The sequence below is a fragment of the Vulpes vulpes genome, chromosome 13 (genome assembly GCF_048418805.1).
Source record: "Vulpes vulpes isolate BD-2025 chromosome 13, VulVul3, whole genome shotgun sequence".
Classification (NCBI taxonomy): Eukaryota; Metazoa; Chordata; class Mammalia; order Carnivora; family Canidae; genus Vulpes; species Vulpes vulpes.
In genome coordinates this window covers 102,951,447-102,978,605 of record NC_132792.1, presented here as the reverse complement: position 1 = coordinate 102,978,605, position 27,159 = coordinate 102,951,447, and the positions used below count along the sequence as shown (strand labels likewise).

Here is a 27,159-nt window from a genome sequence, read left to right as displayed (position 1 = left end):
CACAGAAGTACTAGGAATGCCAGGATGGCTTTAAAGGGGACACCCTGCTGATTCTGGGGCATAGTGGCTTGAAGACCTCTTGATATCTGCAAAACCAAAAGATTAATTAACTCTGTATTTGAACAAGCTGTCTGCCCCCAAGATGCCTTTCTTTAATCATCTAATTTATAGGAACTGAAGTCTACACTCCTCTAGTTATCCAGATTATTCAACTGCAACACAGATTATTTGATCCCATTTGTATGATGGCTCCTCACTTAAAAATCTACATGGGGCATGTCACTATAGGGCCCAATTTATTTTTAATCTGAAGATCAAAACTTCTGAGAAGAAAAATACTGCTTCCAAGTTGTGGATTGAGATTTGAGTGCACTTGTGGGATTTTTTTTTTAAATATCAAACTTCAACTATAAAACCATAATTATCAAACAGTTATCAAACATTTATCAAACCACAGTTTCAGAAAAGCCAGCAATGCTCAGCAAAATGGCACAGTGAATAATTTTTTCCTACATGGCAGAGACACAGAAGGCATATCAAAGAACCTGTCACATACTGCAGTTATACAGTCGATTCAGCTTTAAGAGATCATAGTCACTGAAATCCATTCGTTGGCCGATCACATCCATGAAGTCTGAGATTCTTGTTACGATCGTTGGTTCCGTTCCATTTTGGAAAGCAGTCTTACTGTAGTGCATCACTGAAGTATAATCATAGGGAACATTCAAGGAGTCTGATACTTGGTCATCGTAAGTGTTAAAATTGTGTTCTCTGCCTACACGATAAATGTGAAAAGATTTTTAATTACATTGATGTTCACAAAATTTAGCTTACCTTATTCTAAGTTTCCATTCCCACCCAAGGCTGGACATTAGCACACAGTGTGAGGCTCTAAGAACTGGTAATAGAAAGGTAGATTCTAAAAGATGTTATGAAGACAACCAGAGTTATTAGCAGGTGTTAATGGGAAAGTGAGAGCACCCAAAGCAGATGAAGATGGAGGGAGGAGGACTTTGAGAGATGTGATGGGAAGGGACCTGGGATTGATATCACAGACAGAAATCGCCAGAAGGAACTGACATAGTCAGGGATTTCATGGTTACTGGAATATGTATGCAATACAATATGCAAGTACATTTATTTTTTTTAAGACTTTATTTACTTATTTGAGAGAGAGAGTGAGTGAAAGAGAGAGAGAACATGAGCAGAGGGAAGAGTAGATGGAGAAGCAGACTCCTCACTGAGCAGGGAGCCCGATACGGGGCTCACTCCCAGGACTCCAGAATCATGACCTGAGCCAAAGGCAGATGCCTAACTGACTGAGCAACCCAGGCACCCCTATGTAAATAGATTTAGAGAAGATATCTAGTTGCTTGGCATCATATTAATGAGCAACTGATTGCAACCCAAAGTGGGATGACTTTGGGGAAACAGTAAGGTGGATCAGATTTCCAAAGCTTACAGATGCGTTATCAAATCCAGGGAGAGGGTTTCTACTCAGATAAGACCTGGGGAACCTTAAAGAGTGAGATGATAAATGAAAACTAAACACTTCTCTTGCCCTAGAAATCTCTTAGTCCACTGCTGGGCCTTACCCGAGTTGGGATCACCAGACAATCAATATCACTGAGCTGTGATTGTAAAAGTTGTGATATCAGGGGTCTAACTACAGAACAGACCCCATAATGTCTCATATGACAGCAATGCCACTCCCTCCGCTATACCCTTTGTAGGCAGGCCCAGTGGGAAACTAAGTGTCTCTGCAGGCAACATGAGCCTTAGTCGTACTATGTTAAGGCCTTTCTGGCTTGGAACACAAAGTTCCAAAAAGTTTGAGCTGTTCAACTACCACAGTGTTTCCCAGTATGGGCCCCATGGAGTAACAAACACAAATACCTCCTGTCCCCCAAAAAAGACCATGATCAGGTCACTTTGGGAAATAAAATCTGTAAATGTATGTTAATCTGATAAAGACTCTGGACAGTGGGTGGGTGGATGGAGTAACTAGATGATGGGCACTAAGGAGGGCACTTGATGGGATGAGAACTGGGTGTTATACTATATGTTGGCAAATTGAATTTAAATAAAATATTTTTTAAAAAGACTGAACAATAAGCAGTGTCAATAACTCAAGTTGAATTTACTGGAACCTAGGATTTCCCAAACTAATTGGACTACAGATCTCTCTGGGAACATATCATGGGACAACATCCCATAAAAAGTACTTTGGGAAATATTACTTTCTTAGATCCCAACCAGCTCCAACATACCAGGGCTCTAGGACACGAGTGCCCCACAACCTTCAGGCACCTCAACCCATATTGAGTCAAGGCTGAGTGAGGTAAAACATCAAGACATCAGCTTTTCCATTATGAACAGTCAGCAGAATGGGACATGTGCTTAGAAATTCAGTTGTTGTTTTTTTAAAGATTTTATTTATTTACGAGAGAGAGAGAGAGAGAGAGAAGCAGAGACACAGGCAGAGGGAAAAGCGGCTCCATGCAGGGAGCCCGACGTGGGACTTGATCCCCGGTCTCCAGGATCAGGCCCTGGGCTGAAAGCAGCGCTAAATTGCTGAGCCACCCAGGCTGCCCAGAAATTCAATTTTTAACCAAAGCAGAACAAAAGAAATATACCTGACTGAATTCTGTCCCACATTATCCTGACATAGTCATCCCGATCAGAACGAGACTGCTCATGCCAGAATCCCAGTGCGTGGAGGAACTCGTGTTGAATCGTTGCTATTCTGTCACAGTTCGTCCCGATGGAAAGTTCTTGCTTCCCCACGTGCCTGTTTCCCACTGAAGACCAGCAGCTTACAGGAGAGTTTACAGAGACAGGGAGTGAGGGGTTCTCATGATGCAGGCTGAGGTCTTAGGGCAAAAATGCCCAGTGCCCGCCCCACTCGGTTACCCACTTAGATCCTTCACTCATATCAGGACACTGCATTTCTCTCACAACCCTGGCGAGGGATGAAAAACCTTACAGACCAGACGGCTTTTGGAGATCTGGCCCTGGCATCAAATATCACACAGGAGCAAGTCATCCCTCAATCAACCTAGTTGTGATTTTTTTCTGGAAATTTCTAAGTTTTTCACATTGTCCTTGGTATGTTGATGACCAATAATACGGTTTTATAGGTAGAGCAACCATGCAGAATTGCTGAGCTCCAGGTAAATAACACTGTCAGTTTAACTCAAGTAGTAAGTGTAGTCACTTGAAATACACATGCATATACACAAACACACATGCATGCACACACATGTTTTACTGAGACAGGGAAATAAGGGGTATGTAAGCTACAAATGGCTGAAGTTCACTAAGTCATGGGATGGATGGCATGAATCCCACCCACCTTGTTTTAGTATGGGTGGTCTGGTTGCATGTCTGAAAATATGATCTTTATGGCTAGAGGAACTAAACACAGTTTGTCTTTTACTCTCCAACAAACAGCTAAGGAAGACCCCACCCACCTCAAGGTCAAGGCCTAGGGCAATTGCTATGATAGGCCACAGCCACAAGGTTCTCATTTGAAACCCTAGAAGACAAACTCTCCACCTTACCCACTGCCCTTGAACACTGATATATAGTTAGCTTCTCCAGTCCAAGGCTTGAAGTCAATGCATGTTTTTAGGCGATAGCGTTCAAATGCATTAAGGATAACTCCCCTGGCATTCATTTCTGAAGGAAGAAAACCAACAAAAAATACACTTATTAAAATTATCACCATTGAATGATTCACCATGGGAACAGGCTATGCAATATATTATTTATCATGAATCGGTCCCTTCATGAATGTGTAGTGTTTTAATTTTACCAAATTTAGTATTCAGTACAAATTCAGTATCATATGCAAGTATTTTGTTATTCTTCAAATCCCTGATTCTGGGACACCTGGGTGGCTCAGCCGTTGAGCATCTGCCTTCCGCTCAGGGCGTGATCCCAGGGTCGGGGGGAATCAAGTCCCACATCAGGCTCCCTGCAAGGAGCCTGCTTCTGCCTCCATCTATGTCTCTGCCTCTCTTTCTGTGTCTCTAATGAATAAATAAATAAAATCTTTTTAAAAAATCCCTGATTCTGCCCCATTTTTATTTCTCCAGGACCTTTACAGAGTACATTATAGAACAACAGAAAAGACATTTCTTTAACTCAAAGAACATATACCTCAGATCTCAGGCAGCCAAAATGAACACTCACTGTCACATGCTTCATCTGAGAAACTATAGTATGGATTTAAAGCCCCACAGCAGAGCTTTTAATTTGAGGACCTTGAGACAGGAGAGTCATGAATATGGTGAAATTGTATGTGAAGTATCTATATCTGTATTTATATCATCTATATAATCTATCTATATCTATATCTACATCTATATCTATATCTGCCTATACCTGTATCTGCAAAGTGCATTTCCTGGGGAGACTGTTCATGAGCTTCTTGAGCCTAGTTCAGGGCCTAAATTAGAGTTAAGAACCACTGCTTCAGAATTAAGAGTGATGCTAACAGGCTGGATAGATGCAGAACTCAAATAAGGCAGAGGCATGAAAGCAACAAAGACATTCAGGAAAAGGAAAGCAGCTGAAGTGTTACCCCTTTCAGGGGAGCTGCATCAAACAGCAGATAACACTTGAAGTGTAAGTAAAAAGACTAAAGCAGAATTTAGTATGTTGGTAATTTAAAATGGTTAATATATTTCTGGAAAGCCAGATATCACTCCCAATGAACTCTTTATAGCTATGTACTAACCCTTCATAGGTATTTCCCTTTGTGACCCGTAGGAGTGGCCTTGCTTAGTGATTTCTTTGGAGTTATTTGAAGATGATCTAAATATCAGAAATGTGAGGAAATACTCTTCTCACTTTGAGCATAGAGAGGAAGTTCAATGCTACAATATTAAACAGAGGGATTATTTTCTAAGTAAAAAAGAATCAAAATCAGAGGAATAAAAAAATGACCTATAAAGATTTGAAGTTTAATTACATTGTAAAACTAACACAAAGTAATAAGCTGTAATATTAAATGAAAAAGGCAGTCAAAAAATTTAAACAGGGTTGCCTGAATGTCTCAGTTGGTAGAGCGTGTGGCTCTTAATCTCAGGGTCATGAGTTCAGCACCACATTGAGTGTAGAGCTTACTTTAAAATAAATAAATAAAATAAAAAAATAAAACAAAACAACTTAAAAAAATTTAAAATACTATAGTTAAGCCCACGTAAAAATGTACACAGTCTGGATGGTAAGATTTGGGTTGAATTTTTTACCTAACATGTTTGATTCATATATGTTTATCAATTAATTTTTTCATTTTTATTTTTTAATTTTTTCTTGGCTTTTTCTGTGTACTCTTGGTTTTTCAACTATGTTTCTGGTCAGGTCTCCCTCCTCAATAACTTCTATCAGATCTTCCATCTATATCAATTCCAAAAAAATGTTCTCCCAAGCTGAATTCTAATCTTGGCCATCTTTTCCCTCAATACAATCTTCTTGGGCCACTCAGTAAGACCCAACTATCTAAGGAGTGCCCGTTATATGCAGGGCATTGTGGGAGGTGCTTATCTGTACCTGTAGCTTCAACTATCTCCCACAGCCTAATAACACCCAAATATCTCTCTATCTTGAATGACTAGACCATACACCAACACTTTATATGATCTCTCCACCACATTGGGCCTAATACATTTCAAACTCTGTATGCCAAACGCTGATTTGCACCACACTTTTCTATCCCACCCTCTTGAAGACATATTCCCTATTCTTGTTACAGGCACTACCATCCACCCAGTTGCCTGAGACTGAATCCTGGGCACCAGCATCTCTTGACCTAGACCTTTTGAAGGTCTATTGCCAAATCTAACAATTTGACCTCTTGTAGTCTATCGCCAAATCTAACAACTGTCTCCTAAGTCTCCCTCAGAATTGTCCATTCTCATCTATCCTCACTGAGAGAGTCCTGGCTCAGAAACTCTCAGTCTTTTCCTGAACTTCTTCTGTAGGCTCCTAATTGAATTCCTTACTTTCTTTTTGCCCCACTAATAATACATCTTCTATACTGCAACTAGCACGATCACAATCTCACATCCACATTAAAACTGCTGCAAGTTCCACATCATCATTAAAGAACACCAAGTTCTTTAACATGGGAAACACCCAAGTCTTCCCAATCTAGATCCTGCCTACCTGTTCAACCTCATTAACTCTCCACTTCCAGTCTGAATCACAGTTAAGGGTTTTCTCCTTTCCCCATGCCTTTGCATCTTCCTAGAGCACCCTTTCTAGAGCATACCCTTCCCTTGCCATCAGAGGCTGTACTGGCCCATTTGAGGCCTTTCTGTGAGTTACAAAGAAGCACCTTATCTGGGCAGATACTACCAGTGTTGATGTGGCATATAGGTAAATAGCACTTCATGCAAAGTAACAAAATGCCTCTTGGTGAACAAAATTCAAACTTGATTCCAGTCCCACTTCCCTCCCCCCAACTCCCAGGCACCTATATATTGTGTACAACTTGCATAACTTTCATGGCAGCCCTGCTGCACAGTGCCATGGGCTTCTTGATGCATATGCCTTTATTTCTAGGTTGAGTTTAATGCTCCTCCAATGTGCTGCCTTAGCTTTTGAACATATCATTAAGCAAAATGTTTACTCCATTCTATTATAATTATCCTTTGGTATATCTGAATCTCCACTGAAATGTATGAACTTTAAGAAAAGTTTTCCAAACAACAATTCCCAAAGTAATTCTGGTAACTGGTAAATAAAATGAGAACTCTCAAATAAAATGTTTACAGTTTCCAATTACACATAAATATCTTCTATAGAAAAGCTGTCCTTCGTTTTGGATTGGATTCATCTGACTTTTTAGTATTGAAACATTCTTTATCTTATGAAAAGATGATGATAAAGATAGTGGGTTCTTGTCATTAGATAAGTTCCTGACTTGGCAAAATAAAATGTTGATAAAACAAAGCCAGTTCCTAAAGCTTTGTTTGTCTCATGTTTTTAACTCATATGTAAAATTTGATATGGGAAACCACTGCTTTTAAATAAAGGTTAGTTCCCTGACTTTATGTCGCCAGCACCCAATACAGAATAGGCTCTCCATAAATGCTGGCTGCATTAATCTAGTTCTTGGTCAGAATTCAGCAACTATTTCAGAAAAAATCATTTTGGTCCTCTTCATTGTTCATTTTATTTATTTTTATAAGTAAATGTTCATGGCCCCATAAAGCAACAAACAAACCCTTAAGGACCTTATGAGCCTACCCTTGAAAATATTGTGATTATATTCCGTCAGGAACATACATCAGTTATGGATACTCCGAGGTATATACTAACCCAAGCTATCTTCTAGGACATACGGAATGGTATGAGGCCATCTGTATTCTTCTCCAATGATAGAATTTCTATCTTGTGCCTGTCAAAAATAAATATGAAGGGTCAATTAAATGAATCAGGCAAAAACTTACAAAACAATGAATAGTTAATCTAGAAATAAATGAAATTTAAAATGTAAGCAAATGAGTAAATTTAAGCAGGATACATTTAATAGTAGTGGAGGAAGGTTGCTCTGGTTCTGAGATGGGAATAACGCTTGCCTTGGTATGTTCTAAATCTGCTTTGAGGCCAGTAGCCTGATGAATCAGGAGAAAAATGATAAGGGAGGAGGACAGATAGGCAGGAGTTAGATTACATAAGGTCTTGAAAGCTGTGGATAAATTTGCATATTATGCTACAGGCACTAGAAAGCTGTTGGAGAGTTTCTTTTTTTTTTTTTTTTTTTTTAAGATTTCATCTATTTATTTGATAGAGAGAGAGAGAAGATACAGGGAACAGAGGGAGAAGGAAAAGCAGACTCCCCGCTGAACAGGGAGCCTGACACAGGGCTCAATTCCAGGACCCCAAGATCATGACCTGAGCAGAAAGAAGATATTCAACCAACTGAGCCGTCCTGTTGAAGATTTTCAAGCCAGGAAGCGAAATGGTATCATTACCTGTTTAGAAGACCATTTTGCTATGTGTGTCTTTACTTGGCAACACTATTTTTAGCTGCCAGGCTAGAAGTCACAAAATCTATCTTTCATGGCAAAAAGTCTGATTCATTGATGATGTTTACAAATTCAGTTGAATTTTGCTTCAACTAGATTAAATCCATGAGGTTCTATTTAAAAATGAAAACATCTTATTGTTCCAACAATGAAAATCAATCAGGTCAATAAGACCATAGCATACATGGTGAGTGATGGTGGCTTTAACCACACAAAAATCTGAGGAATGGACGATGAAGCACTATTATGGGAGTCCCCCAGAGCATAATGTATTTATTGAATAAATCTGTCACCATGACTCTTCTCCCCTACAAACAGTTGGGCTTAACAAAGCTCATGCTGTCCAATCAGATACTCTCTATTTTGGTTTGCACTAATTTACAGAAGATTCTTCTTTGTTTTGTTTCAACTCACTCCATCAAGTCTGATGTCTCCTTCAAAAAGATCCAGTCCCAAATCTAAGAGGAAAGATAAAAATCCATATTAGCAAACTGGATTCAAACTCTCCACTTAATAAAAAAATGTAAAAAAAAAAATCCACAAACCTTCATTAATATCAAATATATCTTGATCAATTCCACCATCTACATCTTTAACTAAAGGAACAAAGAAAAACACATTAAACATTATGTTTATGAAAGAAGACAATCTTCATCAATTATCAAATTAAAAGTAAGTAAGGTTCTTTTGTTTCTGGTAAGTGACCACCAGTTTCTGATTCAATATTCATTGGTTGATTGATTGATCGAAAACCTCTCATGAGCCAGTCTTGGGGCTAAGGAGCCTTTACTTATATGCTCTTGTCCTATCCATGTCTCTTGAATGCCAAATGACTTCAGGAATAAGAAATTGGTTGTTGTGCATAATATTAAACTTAATTTTAAAGACTAGACTAGATGATTAAATCAAATGGGAAGCAAATGTTTAAATTTGGTCAGCTCAGTCCAATCTGCCCAATATATCTCTTACTAGTAACATAATACCTTGGAACTCTCAAGCAAAACTCCTAATTTAAATTTGAATTACTCTTTTAAGTTGCAAAGGAGTAGAAAATATGGCCAAATCTCTAAGTGTACAACACAATAGGACGGATATCAGGTCTATCTGAGTTAATACAAAATAGCAAAAGTGATAATAGAAAGCATTGATGGGTTGTTTTGTGTCTGTCACTGTTTAGACTTTCCTCTATTACCATTTATTTTTTGCTGGGTATTTGTAATCCTGGGACAGAAACAATGAAACATTTCTCAATAAGTCAAAAAAAGGCAGTGCTTGATTAAAACTCAAAGCAGTTATAAAACTATGCATATGCAATTATGCATTGTGATTAGCATTAAAGGTGTCCTAAGTGCTTCTGTTTTGTTGTTTTATTATCCACATAACTTTCTCCTACCATAACTTAGAACAAAAACTCAAAATAGACTCACCAAAGTTTTCTCGAGCTGGCTGAGAAACAAACAGAAAAAACGACATTATTTTGATGTCCGTGACATAAATTATCTTCTTCATTACAATTTATATCTAGCAATTTGTGAGGTTTTTTAAAATTAATATTATGGATTACTTTCTGGCTTACATCCAAGAGAGCTAATTTGGAGTCTAAAATAACTTTTGACCAAAGGGTCTTTTACTTCATATTAAAAAAAAAATGAAATTGGCCATTATATGAATGTGAAGGTGAAAGAAACAAGAAACCAATTGTCTTCTTTTCAATCAGCCCTCAGATAAGCATTCACTTTAAGCATAATTCTCTAAAGGATTCATGGAGCGATGTTTGGAAAACCTAATAATTTATCCCCATAGTTGAAATATTATTGTAATTTATCACAACCCCTTCTAAAGAAGTTTTATTGAAGACCTCATTAATCATATTTTACTTTCACATTTTTCTCAAGACTCTGCTTTCAACAATGATACCAAATATTTAAGAAAAAAAAATCAATAGCTATACTTTGCCATTAAAGATCTTAAGGAAAACAACAAATATCTGGGATGCCTTGGGTGGCTCAGTGGTTGAGCATCTGCCTTGGACTCAGAGCATTATCCCTGGGTCCTGGGATTGAGTCCTACATCGGGCTCCCCACAGGGATCCTGCTTCTCCTCTGCCTATGTCTCTGCCCCTCTCTCTGTGTCTCTCATGAATAAATAAATACAATCTTAAAGAAAAGAAAAGAAAAGAAAAGAAAAGAAAAGAAAAGAAAAGAAAAGAAAAGAAAAGAAAAGAACAAACTTCTGAGTTCTAAGGTTCTCTACAAGGGACCAAATGAAAAACCCAGAATATATGCCCAACAGAGAGAAACATGAGTAAGCCCAAGAAAGTCCTAGTGAAGTCTAACTGAGAAAGCTCATGGGACTGACAGGCAGTAGGTCTGGGTTATATCCTTGGTTCCATCAACTCACAGGAAATCAGTTCACCTTTCTGAACTCAGATTATCTGTAAAATAGGTTAATATGGTTTACATAGCTAAATCCAGAACCATATGGATTGTTTGGCAAGTGGTAGGAATGAACTGGTTGGAGAGTTTACCCTTCTTTTTGATATTAAGAAGTGCCTTATTTGTCTCACACATTAGCCACACATAAGGCACGTTCACAGAAAAATGCTAATGCATTTCCTACTGGAAAAGTATTTGTGCATAAATGCAATTTTAATGTGTCTTTTTTAAATTTTATTTATTTATTTATGAGAGACACAGAGAGAGAGGGGCAGAGACACAGGCAGAGGAAGAAGCAGGCACCATGCAGGGAGCCCAATGTGGGACTTGATCCTGGGTCCCCAGAATCACACCCTGAGCTAAAGGTGGCACTAAACCGCTGAGCCACCCAGGCTGCCCAATTTTGATGTGTCTTAAATGGTATCCCTTGTTCTCAGTGCTGTAGCTACCACTTACAGAATATCAACTCAATATAATAACTTACTTTAAAATGGCAACTAAAAATAAAAATAAAATAAAATAAAATGGCAACTAAAGTTTTTCCCCTGGGTATTTGAAACTTCATTTAAAACTCTAAGTTGCCCTATGGTACAAACTACCTGTCACTGTAGCAAGATTGGTCCAACCTGACAAAGAAGCAGATGAGAAATCCCACGCTACCAAACTGTGTTTGCCTCGCCAATGACATTCATCATTCACTCCATTCGTGTCTTATGTCACCATAACAGCAATATGCATTTTACTCAGCAGTAAAAATGGAATGGCTGTCAAATTTCACATTTTCCATGTTATCAAAAGAAAACTCGTTACACAAAAATGAAACTGAAAGAAATATATAACTTTATGTCAATGTCCCTGACTCTTTCCCTGAGCGGGCTTCTTCTCACTCCGTATTCCCCTGCCTGCCCCTGCTGGCCCAAAGAAACACTCGCTTCATTAACATTTTCAAATTCCTAAAAAAACAAGAAATGAACAGATAGGCAATCAGCCCCCAATCTTTCCAATCATTTTCTGAGCATTGTTTTCCTTACCAAGCCAGGAACCATGAGGAAAACAGCAGAGAACAGAAACCAAGGCAGATACCATGAATCCATGTTATCACTTCCAGTTGAAAGTTGCAAACTATGAAAGTCAGAGTAGCATTTACTTTTTAAGGGCAAACATCATAACTTCTAGCCTTTGATCTCAATGATCCATTGTGCAGGTCAGCTCGCTGCAGTAGTAATACCTACAATCAAAGAGTTAAAGTCCAATATCCTGAACACGGCTCTGCAGAGTAATTGGTTGGCTTTTTTTTTTTTTCATGTCAACGTTCAGTATCCAAGTGCCTAGCTGAAACCTGTTATAATATATACATCCTTGCCCCCAGGATTATTAATGGCCACTAGACTAAAAGAAAATTTCAAATTAATTTTTAATCTCAGTCTTCCAAACAGTAACATTTGTGAAGCTCCTCCTGCCCATCTAACCCTGTGCTGCTTTCATATATCCGTTATGTCCATGGCTTTTTATCATTCCTGCATTTAATAAAAAATTCATGGAGTTACAAAATCCCCTTATATACTAGAAATCTGACATATTTGATAATTAGATGTAAAATAGCAAAATAGCAACATATCTCATTCTTGAAAATTCTCATCAAGCAAACTCAAGAGGGAGGTTTAAACAGTCTAGGAATGGTCATTGGTTTTTTGATAAACTCATGCTCTTGACCCAACTCTCGATTCTTTCTCTTTGTCCTTCTTTTCTCAGGATAACTTTTCTTTGAAGACAACTTTCTGTGTTCCTGTGATTCCACTCTCAACTTAAGTGTGATGCAGTGTTATGTTTTTGAGACACCAGTTTTCCCCACTCAGGATTGGTCTTTGCCCCACTTTGCTCTCATAGAAAGGACATGGAAAGACATGTGGTAGAGACACACGGGAGGATGCTCTTTGTGAATTCAAGCAAGTCATTCCCACCCTTTGAGGGTATGATTAAGTGTTCAAGGGGAAAGTTAAAAATGGTAGGTAGAATCAATTCCTCAGTTGCTCTCTGGGATCCTGCAGTCAGGTTGTGGGATCCAAAATCAAATAGGCCTGTCTCCCATCTAGTGCTACAAGGAGACAAGAACACTCTCTACAAAAGAAAGCATATCTTCAGAGGAAGAGAATAACTCCTTTGAGACAAGAGGGGCATGGAAATATCAGAGAAAGCCACCAGACTTAAAGGGCCATATGGAGAGGAATAAGAACGTCTCCATAGCGGGCTGCATAGAAGGACAACCAAGGACTGGACAGAGGGATGGATATTTCAGAGGATGTCTGTGAGCACAGAAGTCATCGGGATCAGATGGGGCCTTAGGCTATTAAGCTTGGGCACAAGCCTAAGGGTAAAAGATGGGAATCCTCAATTGACAAATTAAATTTCTCCCACTTACGTGAATGAGGACACAAAATAATAATTACATTACAGAAAAATAAAGATATTTATAATGTACATCTGCTTTTGTGAACTATGTGTAACTGAGATACCTGATTACAAGCTATGTGTTGGAACAGACAGCTCACATTTGAAGTTAGGAAATTGAAAGGAGGGAGATAGGAGGCAATCATTTTTAGAACTGCTGTGGTCTGTCTTGAACTCTACCTAATACAGCATATGGATGGCCTCACTAGGAATTTCACGGACAGTCATGGGGTTATGGCTGAAATCCAACTCTGGAAATGTGTTTTGACTACAATTAATGGATATCTTTTACATTTCATTCTTTCTGGGATTGTCAATAAAACTCTTTAATGCAGAAGCTACACTTAATTGGTCTAACATACCTCCAGCTCTGCTCACTGTATCCCAGGAAACTGTGTCTGCCTCTGGTTGTTGGTCCTCTTCTGGTCTTCATTTCTCCCAGGGAGTATCACGAACAGTGCATGAGATTTTAGGCTTACAGATTGCTCTGAGAGCCCCTGGAACCATCAGGAAAGTATATTTCTCTCAGGAATGTGACTCCTCAAAATCCTCACGGAGTATGAGAACATTCTAAACTTGAGGGGAGCATATCCTGAATGTAAAAAAAGCATTCTAACAGGAAATAGTACAGAGATTGTAGCACAAAATCCAAAAGACTTCCTATTTCTCCTCTTAAAATGCCCATTTCTTCTACCCAGTTCTTCTTCCAAAAACAACAAAGTTTTTGTAAGTTATTTCATGCATTCTCCAAGGGTAGCTTTTTATGAAATCTTATCAATACATCTATAACATATTATGGAGGAGCATATATTTGAATTTAAATGAAATGGATCTAGGAAAAAGGAAGAGAATGGGAAGTATGATGACCAAATCAGTCCCTGGGCAGCCAGGAGAACACAAATTCATTAGCAGCCCAGACAATTAAAGGGCAGAAAAGCTCATAAGACATCTAATTCCCTGATATTGAGCAGAATAAATCATATTCTTATAAGCCCCTCCCCAACCATCAACTCTTACCCCATTTTCCAAAATTGTGTATGTTATTGTATTAGTCAGGGTTCTCCAGAGAAGCAGAACCAATAGGATCTGCATATAGATAGAGAAATTTATTTAAGGAATTGGCTCACATTATTTTGGAGGCTGGCAAGTCCAAAATCTGCAGGGCAGGCTGGCGGTCTGGAGACCTAGAGAAAAGGTGATGTTGTAGCTTGAGTCCAGAGGCAGTCTGCTGGCAGAATTATCTCTTCTTCCAGAAACCTTGGTCTTTTGTCTCTTAAGGCCTTCAAATGATTAGATGAGGCCCACCCACATAAAGATAGGAAATCTGCTTTCTCAAAGTCTACTGAGATAAATGTTAGTATCATCTAGAAAATATCTTCACAGTGACATTTAGACTGGTATTTGACCAAATATCTGGATACTGTGGCCTAGCCAAGTTGACACATAAAATGAGCCAACAGTTACCCTTTTTTGCTTCCCTTCTTTTATTTGCCAGACTCTTCTGGATCACTTGTTTATTGGATAGCTATTGGTTATACTAAAGGTGGCTATTATTGCCATTTAATCCAATTGGTTCATCTGTCAACCACACCCGTGGCTGAAGACAAAGATGCTATATTGTAGTTCCTGGTGAGCATGAATAACAATACAGTCACATCTGTAATACTAGGAAAATATCAAAGGACCAAGAGTTACCCTTCAATTTCACAAAGTCAGTTCACTGAGGCAGTGAGGAACAATTCTATCCCTACACAGCATGATTCTACTTTAAATCTCTAGACTGGATAGGGGGTTTTGTTTGTTTTAAGTAATTTGTATACCATCGTGGGGCTTGATCAAGAATTACCTGCTCTACTCATTTAGCCAGCAAGGTGCCACTCTGGACTGGCTTAATACAGGGAGCTCTTATGCTGGGAGCTAGTCCACCAAGAAATAGTGGTGGGGGTGGAGAGGGCGGAAATTGCAGCAGGATGGTGAGCTAACAGCTTCCTCTCACCACTACAAAAGGATCACCAGGTGGCCCAAAAAGTTTGGCAACCCTACTCTAGCTCAGCTGGCTTGAGGCCATTAAAAATTCGCCCCAAGCTAGCACAGGTCTAAAACAGGCATCCATTGGCTCCACAATGCAAACAGTGACATGTGAGATTGCTCCTAAATTCACACCTGTATATCTACTTCACTGGACTGTTCAAGAATTTTAACCATCTGAACTCAAGTCCAGTTTTCTGTCCATAGCTCAGGACTGCAAATACTGCAAATGAAAAAGGGATTCATCACTTTTTCTGTGCTTCGGTTGTACTTATACATGGCATTCATTGCCCAGGATTGTGGTTCTTTACTTACAAATCTGCCTCTCCTCTAAGTGACTAACTAGAAGCAGTCTCACTGAAATGTGCAACTCTGCTACTCACACTCAATAGGCTCTTGGTAAACGTTCATGGAAAGAAACAGACCGGACTATTGAAAATCAGTGTCCACCTATGAATTGCTTGTGTAGCCTACCTCATAACTACTAGGCACAAAAATTTTTTTTCACTGGTAGAGAGGCCAAAGAAATCACATGTTTTCATCCTGCATATTTTTGCCCAACAAGAATACAGGCATCCCTCACTTTTTGAAAGTTCACTTTATACCATTTCATTAACTCAAAAGACCTACATTAGTACCTGTTTTTACTAACTAAAAGAAATCCCAAGATCTTTGCTTTTATGAAAAGAGGTGAAAAGTGCCAGTAGCACTTAGCGTTTGCCTTGCAGTGAACCTTATAGAGGCAGCGTGCACCAGGAGAGCGAGAGCAGCCGCCAAGCACCTTCCAGCGCAACTGCACTCCGCTTCTTAGCATCCAGTAGCCAAAGCTTTGACTTGTTGCCTGTGAGCATCTGTGCTTTGTTTTGTTTATTTTGTGTATCCATTAGCAAGATAAGCCTAAGGTATCAGAAAAGCCCAAGAGAGGTGATTTTTGGGGTCTAGGACTACTCAAAACCTTTTCCATCTAAGTGAACAGTAATCACTTCTTTACATCAATTTGGTTTATCAGAGATTTCATGGGAATGCTCTACGTTCAGGTAGGGGGGACACCTGTATTTCTCCCAGGAAGTGATGCAAGGCTTTGTTGTGATGTGTGTTGTGATGCATTTTTATGAGTTGCCTATGTACACATCACTGCTTCATGATTCAGTTGGGCCACATCACACTGTATACAAAGTGACAAAGGAGGGGATCCCTGGGTGGCTCAGCGGTTTAGCGCCTGCCTTCAGCTCGGGCCGTGATCCTGGAGACCCTGGATCGAGTTCCACTTCGGGCTCCCTGCATGGAGCCTGCTTCTCCCTCTGCCTGTGTCTCTACCTCTCTTTCTCTCTCTACTCTCTGTGTCTCTCATGAATAAATAAAGAAAATCTTTAAAAAAAAAATGACAAAGGAATACTTCCAGAGGGTGGGATTATATGTGACTAAAACAAGCATGGTTTAAAAAGTCATCCATCCGTATGAATGTATTCAGTGCAGACTGGCTCCATTTATTTTCTTTTTTAAAAAATATTTTTAAAAATATTTTTATTTATTTATTTGAGAGAGAAAGAGCTTGAGCAGGGGGACGGGGAGAGGTAGAAGCAGACTCCCTGCTGAGTAAGGAGCCCAACGAGGGCCTCGATCCCAGGACCCCGAGATCACAACCTGAGCCAAAGGCAGACACTTAACCAACTGAGCCACCCAGGCACCCTATGCTCCATTTATTTTCAAGAAAATGTCTACTAAATACCTAAAAACTATAGTTTGCCTGTCAATTGTTCTTTAAGTAAAACATGGTGTTCGATGAAAAAAAGCAGCTAGTTCAACTATGTTAATCCCAGTGCTTTTCCTCAAAAACATGTAAATTGAGCATAGCAGTGGATATTTTGGGTCAGCTAAGGTGATATCGTTATAGGCCTCTTATATACAATCACCAAAATTCAATCAATCTGCTTTTAAAACTAGCCAGTTGTAACTTGTGCCTAAAACTACACACCATCTAGCTTGTTTCCACTGAAATGGCTTTTTGTTTTGTTTTCCTGTGTATGCCAGCTGAGAAAAGCCACCCAGACATGTGCTAAAACAATAGATATTTTCTGAAGAATGTATAAATGACGCTACCTACAGCGCAACAGAAAAAGCAAAGGGTAAACTGGGTCACCCTCAGAGCACACGCTGGGGTCCTGGGGGAATGAACTCACCTGTCCCTACATTGAAGGGGAGGGGGTGTGGTCAGTGGCAGGAAGCTTTTGCTGCATGTGGTAGGAGAGTTGCTGGACAGGGCAAAACAATTTGAAAGATGGTCTTCTTTCTTCCTTCTGTTTTTTGAGCTCCAGGCTTTTAACCTGCAGTAACATTCAGCCTAGGCCAATTTAACCACAAAAATTATTAAGAAAGAAAAGATCAAATGTATGATTGATTTAATCGTAGTCTCCTGTGACTGGGGAAGACCTCCATGTGTTCTGCTGTATGTGTTTTAGCTCCTGTCCCTTCCTGTCATGTGTGCATTCCTCCACAGAATCCTCAAATTGTTTCCCTTGAAATCCCTTTTTTTTTTTTTAAAGTTTTTATTTATTTATGATAGTCACACACAGAGAGAGAGAGGCAGAGACACAGGCAGAGGGAGAAGCAGGCTCCATGCACCGGGAGCCCGACGTGGGATTCAATCCCGGGTCTCCAGGATCGTGCCCTGGGCCAAAGGCAGGCGCCAAACCGCTGCGCCACCCAGGAATCCCTTGAAATCCCTTTTTATTATGAAAAATGATTGAGGATCCACAAAGAGATTTTATTATTTTATCCATCAATATTGACCTTATTAGAAATTAACATGCAAAAAATTTTGAAATATTTCTTGATTCCTTAAAATAACAATTTTAACCCTATTATATATATGTTAACATAATATATTTTAAAGAAAGTAAGTACATATTCAAAAAAATAGTAGGAAGTGTCACTGCTTTACATTTTGGCAAATCTCTTAATGCCTGGCTTACTAGAAGACAGCTGGATTCTCAGATCTGCTTCTTTCAACCCATTGCAATATGTTGTCACGATGAAAGCATATGAAGAAAATTCAGCCTCAAACAGAAAAGTAGTTGAAAAGGACTATTTTAATAGCCTTTTTAGATAACTCTGGATGTTCTTAAATTCTACACCCAAATTCTACAAGCTGTTGTTTCTTAAATTGCATCAATGGGAGCATCAGTTGGGGTCCAACTCTTGACTTCAGCTCAGGTCATGATTTCAGGGTCATGAGATGGAGCCCCATGTCAGGTTCTGTGCTCATCAAAGAGTCTGCTTGAGGTTCTCTCTCCCTCTGCCCCTCCACTGGCTTGTGCTCTCTAAATAAATAAAATCTTAAAAAAATAAATAAATAAATAAATAAATAAATAAATAAATAAATAAATAAAATCTTTTAAAAAAATCACATTGATGAACCTTTCATACTCTATTATATTAAAATCCATTGGTCTAGTCTTGCCTTATATATGATTTTATATATATAGTCTTTACCTATATATGATTTCTAACAGTGCCTGTCTTTTAGAAAATCTAGATCTTGGGACACCTGGGTGGCTCTGCGGTTGAGCGTCTGCCTTTGGCTCAGGGCATGATCCGGGAGTCCCAGGATCGAGTCCCACGTTGGGCTTCCTGCATGGAGCCTGCTTCTCCCTCTGCTTGTGTCTCTGCTTCTCTCTCTGTGTGTCTCTCATGAATAGATAGATAAAATATTAAAAAAAAAAAAAGAAAATCTAGATCTTCCAAATGTTAATGCATTTCATATCTCTTTTCAGATAAATCTTCTGGTTAATGTCACCACCAATCTCATCAGAAAAGTTTGTAAATGTTTGGGAAACTACCAGAGTTGCAGTGGTAGACACAGGTTTTCCAAAAATTCTTTCTCTTGAAAGCTCAATTTTTATCATGGACAATAAATACTTAGTTGATTTCCTTGATAGTTTAAGCTTACTCCATTCATTTTCAAGAAAATTCGTGTGAAATACTTCATAACCATAGCTTGTCTATCAGCTGTTCTTCAAGTGAATGATGTTCTATGAAAAAAAGCAGCAGGCACAGCTCACGTCTCAAGCAATGACACAAATGCTTTCCTCAAGACAAAGATCATATTTTGGAATGCAGCAGAAGTGCTTTGTGTGTACTTCCCATTTTGTCACACAGAATATTAAAAAGATGTGTGCTTAGGGCCTAGATTTAATAAAATTAATTTTTATAGCTTCATCAGTACATTTTTAAAAAGATTTTATTTATTTATTCATGAGAAACACACAGAGAGAGGCAGAGACACAGGCAGAGGGAGAAACAGGCTCCCCGCAGGGAATCTGATGTGGGACTCGATCCCCAAACCTGGGGATCACGCCCTGAACCGAAGGCAGATGCTCAACTGCTGAGCCACCCAGGAGTCCCCCAAAAGGACATTTTAAAGTGAGCCAGTGGTTGTTTTTCCTGCCAAAGCATGGCACTGAAGTACACAATGGCTACTCTTGCCACTGCTTTTGCATCAAGGTACAATTGTCAACACAGTAAAAAAAAAAAAAAAAAAAAAAAAAGGCCCAAAAAGTCAGTATTATTATGAAAATAATTTTAACCTGTGGATCTCTACAAGAGTCTCAGGGGCATTTCAAGAGTCTGTGGACCATACTTGGAGAACTATTGCCTTATATTGAGGGGAAGATAAAACAAGACTCAGAAAGACTGGAGTCTGGGCCCTTAGATATGAAGTTCACCAATTTAGGGGCACCTGGCTGGCTCAGTCAGAAGAGCTTGCAATTCTTGATCTTGGGGTCATGAGCTTCAGACCCAGGTTAGATGTAGAGATTACAAATAAACAAACAAACTTTAAAAATGGTTCAACAATTTAATAGCTACCTGAACATGGGAAAGTTAAAGTCTCTGGGTCTCAACTTTCTTATGCATAACAGAGCTTTTAATTAAAAAAATAGTTCCAATAAGTGCATTAAAAATTATATACAAAAAGTGCCTAGAATATAGGGCAAACTAGAATATGGACCAGAGATGGGAATACATAAACAAAGGAAATTATTAGAGAAAACTAAAGTATACCTTTATTAACAGATTCATTTCAAAATATTTATAGAGAGCCACAACCAGGCACTGTGCTAGGTGAAGATAAAGAAACAAGTCACATGGTCCCTGTTATAGAATAGTTTATAGGGGCCTTTAAATCAACTTGGCCTTTAAATCCAGGATAGGGACTCAACTTGATCAGTGTTATAAAGAAAAGTACTTGCCAAGTACCAAGGTCAAGCAGGGAAGTACTTGCTCATGTGATTTTCACAGGTGGAAAATCACTGGATTTTCACCACCATGGTGGTGAGACACAGAAGCAGCTGACTCCTCACACCTTTGGATGTAGATAAATAGTGCTCAGCTGTTCTGTGACCAGGGACTTGTGCTTTGACAGGTGCTGCCATGTTCTGGTCCCTCAAACTATTGACTTTGCTCTGTGAGGCCAGAAGGGCAACATGTGTATGGAGTAGGTGATATGTGCTTCATTGCAGTTCGGGTAAGAGTCAATGGGAAAGAAAAACGTTGCTTCAAGAGTCATAATTCAAGTGTCATAATTGAAGCCACTTGTCAGTGTTTCCATGGAGTTGGCTCTCCAGATGAGAGTTCTGAAGGCTTAAGCCTCAGCCTAGAACATGAAAGAACAAAGCCTCACAGACACAGCAGATTAAGTAATGGCTGCTTTCTGACAAAGCAAACAGGAAGTACGGGCTGCTGTTCCATCTTCATCTGAGAGAAGAGAGAGGAAAAAAGAGAGATAATGAGCAATCTTGGAAATGAGTGTCATCTTACATGTGGGCTGGGGGATTTTATAGCCAAGCATTAGACATTTCTGGTCTGAGGACCGGGAGCCAAAAACAACCATATTTCACAAATTGGCTCTAAAACTAGTCCTGCATAGTGAAGTGACTTGATTTGCTTTAATAATCCTAGAGGATGGCTCTATTATAGATAATCCTTTGCAGTAATGTAGATTTTTCCTGATATGAGGGAGATAAGTTATACATTCATATCTTTACAGCATGACATCATTGTTAAATGTATGGTTAAAAAACGTATAGTTAAATGTTTGGATGGATGGATGGATGGATGGATGAATGGGAAAGTGGGTTAGTGGTAGTTTGGTGTGAAATGTGAACTTTAGACCTAAAGATGAAATAAATTTTAGGAAGAAATTAAAAACTTCTAAGGTAGGATACCTAAGGAAAGCTGTCTGGGGATCACATACCTAAAGAATAGAGAGTATGAGTCAGAGTCCTAGCTCTGGCCTTGAACTAGAGATGGGAAATCGCATCTCAAATATTCAAAGGCACTTATTTTTTTTGTCTGAGACATCAGGAAAGTTGTGGGCAGTGGTTCTGGGGGCTAAAAGAAGCTTAGAGACTCAGCCCCAGAATCTGCCAGGCTTGAGAGTCATTAGGTGTCTGTAATCCTTCCACATAATTCATGAAGTGGAGCACCCTTCACCCTCCATTGATCCTAATCTGAGGTCCACAGTTATGGGTAGAATTCAGGATATCTGTGAATTTGATGCAGAAAATAATTACATAAAACAATTACATCTCAATTTCATTAATCTTTCATTAAAATGTAACATTTTCCTCCATTGCAAAATAAGCCACAAACCCAAGTAGTAGTATCAGTACCCATGACTGTCACTAATAACAATAATAAATACTTTCATATCAGGTCATAATAAGTGTTGCTATCTCGAAATATTTGTGTATACTCATTGCTGCTTTGAATGATGGTAGCCGTTCGGCCCACAGGGAGGTCTTGTCATTTACTACATTAATAAACACATGTATTATGGTATCACGAACATTCTCTTTGGTAACTAAATTTCAGTATCATTGCATTTTTGTTATCTAATGTATTTTATTTTATGCATTTAAAACATTATTCTGAGAAGGGATCCCTGAGCTTCTCCAGACTAACAAAGGCAGCCACGGCCCAAAAAGTCGGGGTGACAATGTGACAAGAGCTAGAGAGCACCATGCTAAGCTAAATAAATCAGTGAGAGAAAGACAAATACCATATGATCTCACTCATATGTGGAATTTAAGAAACAAAAACAAACGAACAAAAGAGGTTAAAGAAAAAAAAGGAGAGAAAGACAAACCAAGAAACCGACTCTCAACTTTAGAGACAAACGGCTGGTCACCAGAGGGGATGAAGGGGCGGGGCGGGGGGGAGGGTGGTGGTGAAACAGGTGATGGTGATGAAGCAGGGCACTTGTTGCGATGAGCACAGGTGACGTATGGGATTTTGAATCACTATATTGTGAGCCTAAAAGAATATAGCACTATGTTAATTATGTTGGGATTAAAATTAGAAACAATAAAAATGAAAAAAAGTGCTAAGGTGAGAGTGCCTCTTTCCATTGTACATGATCTTCTCTGGATGGACATCCCGCTGAATTCTCATGAAGGGATAGGCAGTTTTTTTCATGACATTTCCAGGAAGCAACTCAAAGCATCAAGCCCGAGGACCGTAAGCAAGCTGTTTTATCCATTAGACACCATAGAAACGGGGCCTAGGGCCAATGAGCTTGAACAATGTCTACAAAAACACTCAAGACAGACCTGGGGGAAACATTTTTTGTTCTAAACTAAAAATAAAACTACAGATGTGAAATTAATAAATGCCTAATTAAATGTACCAAATCTCATATGTCGAATTCATCTGTCATTGCATTTAATATTCATAAATATTTTTGCATTTGAAAAAATTTACAGATTAGATTTTCTTACTTTGTACGAAATCTCAGGTAAACACGATTATGTAGAAACACAATCAAAAATTAAAGTTACAGCCAAATATTTTCTAAAGTAGAATTATATAAATACACCCAATATTTTATAGGGAAAAAAAACTGTACTTGGGTAATGTGAAATGTCATTACATTTAATACATGTTAGTATGTTTGAAAGGATGTGTGGTGGGGCTTCAGAGAATAGGCCCAGGCTTTCAAACATCTCAAAACCATGCTGGCTTGAAATTGTAAAGTTGTTCCTCTTGGCCCTCAAGGGGAGCAGAGCCTCAGAGTTCGGGCCTCTGGAAGAGGCCTACCCTCCTCATCCCTCAGACGCACACACTCGCAAGGTTTCCCAGTCCTCCCACCACCCTTCCTCACCCCTCACTGTCAGCCTCACTCCCCTGCCCTGGCACTTCACCTTCTCGGAAAGGTCAGAGAGTTCCAGCTATTTGTATTTGTTCTGCTGGAGATGGCCTGGGAATCAAATGCAGGGCCTCCTGCAGATGGGTCCCAGCACTCATGAAGTCCTTCAGAGTTTTGCAGACAGCATTTCAGGTTCACTGGAATCTAGGCTGGGGCTTCCTCTGCCCAGCTCTCTGGCCCTCTAACAGGGAGTGCCTCGGAATTCCCCTGGGTCATCTCTCTCTCTCTCTCTCTCTCTCTCTCAATGATTTTCTTTATTTATTCATGAGAGACACAGAGAGAGAGGCAGAGACACAGGCAGAGGGAGGAACAAGCCTGAGGCAGGACTCGATCCCAGGACCCCAGGATCACACTCTGAGCCGAAGGCAGGCGCTCAACCACTGAGCCATCCAGGAGTCCTTCCTGGGTCCTGTCTCTTGACTTTTCCTCTTTCCATCAGAAATGCTCTGTCTGGTTTCCTGAAAAAGCACAGGACAAGTCCTCTGCCACCCTGTGTGGAGACAAGTCCCGCGGAGGAGAGATTGTTCGAGCTTTTATTCCTCCATCAGGATGTCATTGCGCATTCAGCTGTGTAGGTGGCAGGGCTGGAAGGCCCATCTCTAGAGATGAGAAGGAGAAAGATAATAGAGGTTTTAGACAGGTCTGCTTGTCCGTGCCCAGCACATCTGTAAGAAATAAACAAGAAGATGCCAGTAAGATTCAACTCTGAAGAAAGGAATCGAAAGCTGGGATCTAGAAAGGGCCTTTTGTGTTTAACTGTGGACTTTGTAGTCAGCTGGACTATTTGCTTGAGGCCATAAAAAAGAAGAAAAACATTCGGAAAGTATTGAAAATTTGCTGTATTTATTTGAAAGCACTAAAGAAATCAAGGAAAAATCAGAATTTTAATGTACTTTCTTACGCTTAATTGTAAGTTTAGTGTAAACCAAAAATTGTCTCGAAGCTGGACTTGGGAAAAACTTCCTCCCAGGAAGAAGTTTAATAAAAAGTTTAATAAAATGCACAGGCCATTTGCTGATGAAGGTTAGTGGGACTAAGGTTTGTCTGGGGAATCTGGAGTTCTTCACCCACCCGTTGGAATATCAGGTACCTTTACCAAACTTTTTTTTATTGATGTATCTGATCTTATCGTGAACATAAAAATGTTCTCTTTTTCTATGAAATACCCCTACCGAGAATAAATCCTTGTGAGCGTTCTAAACACCACTGCCTTTGCCTTCGAGGATACCATAAAACTTTGATATCTGCTCATGACTAAGTTGCTTGAAAATCTGTCTTTAACAGTATTGTTTTTATTTTAAAATAAGGGATTGGGCTTATGATCTTTCCTGGGTTTAAGATAATGGAGATTGCTGGCTTCTGTAGAGTTGAATTGCTTTATAGTCATATACAACATATATAGATTAATTCCTCTGAAGATTGTAGGCAAAAGAATTCTGCTTTCAAACTGTGGAAAGAGCTGAGATGTCCTTCGATAGATGAATGGATAAAGAAGATGCAGTGTATATAAACACAATGGAATATTACTCAGCCATCAGAAAGGATGAATATCTACCACTTAGACTGACGTGGATGGAACTGGAAGGTATTACACAAAGTGAAGTAAGTCAGTTGGAAGAAAGACAATTATCATATGGTTTCACTCATATGTAGAATATTAAAAATAGTGCAGAGGATCATAGGGGAAGGGAGGGAAAACTGAATAGGAAGAAACCAAAGGGAGAGAGACAAACCATAAGAGAATCTTAACTCTGGGAAACAAGCTGAGGGTTGCTGAAGGGAAGGTGGCTGGGGGGATGGAGTAACTGGGTGATGGGCATTGGGGAGGGCACATGATGTGATGAGCACTGGGTGTTATACCCAATTGACGAATCATTGAGCACTACATCTGAAACTGATGATGTACTTACTATATGTCGGATAATTGAATTTTTTTTAAAAAAGAATTCTGCTTTAATTATATTTCCCACATAGTCTGCTAAGGTACAAAACTGCTAAAGCATAATTTTCAAAAAGGTAAAAAATTATGACTGTCATGAAAATAGAAATTCACACATGTATGAGATTTTATACAATTAATTACAACCAGTAGGGTGTAAGAACCAGTTTCAAGAAGTTAAGGAATGGTCATTTATAGAGGCAATCAGGAATGCTGAAATAGATATGGTAGTAGTTGGGAAACTGACTAACATTACATGGGAAAAAGATGTAGAATGTTGGGGTTCTCTTTCTACCGGGCAGAAGTCACTTGTAACTCTACTGAACAAAAGTATTGCATATCTCTTGACAAGAATCATTTGCATGACTAACAGTTTTCTGCTACTTCAATCTTGTCTTAGTCAATAGGAGACAATCAAAGGTGTGCACCCCTACAAAATCAGTTGTTCTCCTGACTGCCCAGTACTCCACCAAAAGATGACTCTGTAATTTCTTTAGCCAATTCCCAAGTCTTAGATCATTTTTCTGGACAAGAAACCATTTTATCAACGATTGCACCCTATCAAAAACCAAAGTATTGAAGAAATTAGTGACAGCTGGGAACTATGAGAATTATAGCTGAACATTTGCTAGCTCCTCTGCTTTTTCCTCTTCCCGACTTTACATTAACAACAAAATAATACTTTCTAAAATGATTGATAATTACAGTACAATTTCAATCTAAGTCCCATTTCTTTGAAGAGGGAGAAACTGAAAAAAGTGATCCTTAAGCTCACCCGGGAAGATAAGTATCTGAAAATAGCCAAGAAAAAAGACTTTTTTTAAAGAAGATTTTATTATTTGAGAGAAAAAGTGAGAGAGAGACAGCATGAGCAGGAAGGAAGGACAGAGGGAGAGGAAGAAGATGACTTTCTGCTGAGCAGGATGTCCACAAGGGGCTTGATCCCAGGAACCTGAGATCATGACCTGAGCCACCCAGGTGCTCCATCAAGAAAATTTTGAAAGTGAATTGGGAGAAGGGGATCAGTGTCAGGGATTATGCAGGAAAAAAGTGGAGAGGCTTGCTTTTCCTGATGTTAGATATTTAAAACCACTTGAAATTTATAATACTAAAAACAAGAATAAATTAATAAAACAATCTAAACCCCTAAACCAGATTCAAGTTTAAGAATATACTGGACAGGGATGCCTTGGTGGCTCAGTGGTTAAGCATCTGCCTTTGGCTCAGGTCATAGTCCCAGGGTCCTGGGATTGAATTCCCCATCGGGCTCCCTGCAGGGAGTCTGCTTCTCCCTCTGCCTGTGTCTCTGCCTCTCTCTGTGTGTCTCTCATGAATAAATAAATAAAATCTTTAAAAAAAAAAAAGAAGTATATGTTGGATGTGACATTTAAAATGAGTGGACAAATGATGGTTATCAATACTGAGACAACTTGATACACCGTTGCTCAAAAAATTTATTATTTTTTTAAGATTGTATTTTTAGGGGCACCTGGGTGGCTCAGTTGGTTAAGCATCTGCCTTCAGCTCAGGTCATGATCCAGCATCTTGGGATTGAGCCCCACATGAGGTCCCTGCTCAGCAGGGAGTCTGCTTCTCCCTCTAACCCTGCCCTTCCTCCTGCTTGTGCTCCCTCGCTCACACTCTCTCTCAAATAAATAAATAAAATATTTTTTAAAAAAAGATTGTATTTTTAAGTAATGTCTACACCCCAACATGGGGCTTGAACCCACAACCCCGTGATCAAGAGTCACATGCTCCACATACTGAAAAAATTTGTTTTTAAATTATTAAAGCATCAGCTGGATTTAGCTAGGTGGGGATAGGGGAAAGAGCTCTGGTATTTTAGACAGAAGGCAGCCAGAGCAAAGGAATTATAGTGCAAGCAAGGATAAAACAGAGGGTCCAGATGGAAAGCTTAATGCCCAACAGAGAGTGGTGAGCTGAGCAGAGCAGAACGGTGGGAAACAGCCATGGCAGGGTGAAGGTTCCATGAAAAACAGGCTTGAACTTGGTCTTCAGGTGGATGGAAGGCCTAGCCAGATTTAAGCAAGAAATTGTTAT

The 27,159-nt window shown here is 39.3% G+C and overlaps 1 protein-coding gene across 1 annotated transcript in view; it reads right to left on the bottom strand.

Annotated features, from left to right (window-relative positions):
- The window catches only part of MEP1B (meprin A subunit beta), a 48,461-nt gene that overhangs the window by 10,363 nt on the left and 10,939 nt on the right, over positions 1–27,159 (bottom strand). The window contains exons 4-11 of the mRNA XM_072733712.1: positions 23,719–23,824; positions 9,470–9,488; positions 8,588–8,638; positions 8,457–8,500; positions 7,333–7,411; positions 3,564–3,681; positions 2,637–2,815; positions 557–775 (exon numbers count right to left, since the gene is read on the bottom strand). Of these exons, the coding sequence (XP_072589813.1) occupies positions 557–775; positions 2,637–2,815; positions 3,564–3,681; positions 7,333–7,411; positions 8,457–8,500; positions 8,588–8,638; positions 9,470–9,488; positions 23,719–23,824 (815 nt within the window). The remainder of the gene's footprint in view (positions 1–556; positions 776–2,636; positions 2,816–3,563; positions 3,682–7,332; positions 7,412–8,456; positions 8,501–8,587; positions 8,639–9,469; positions 9,489–23,718; positions 23,825–27,159) is intronic.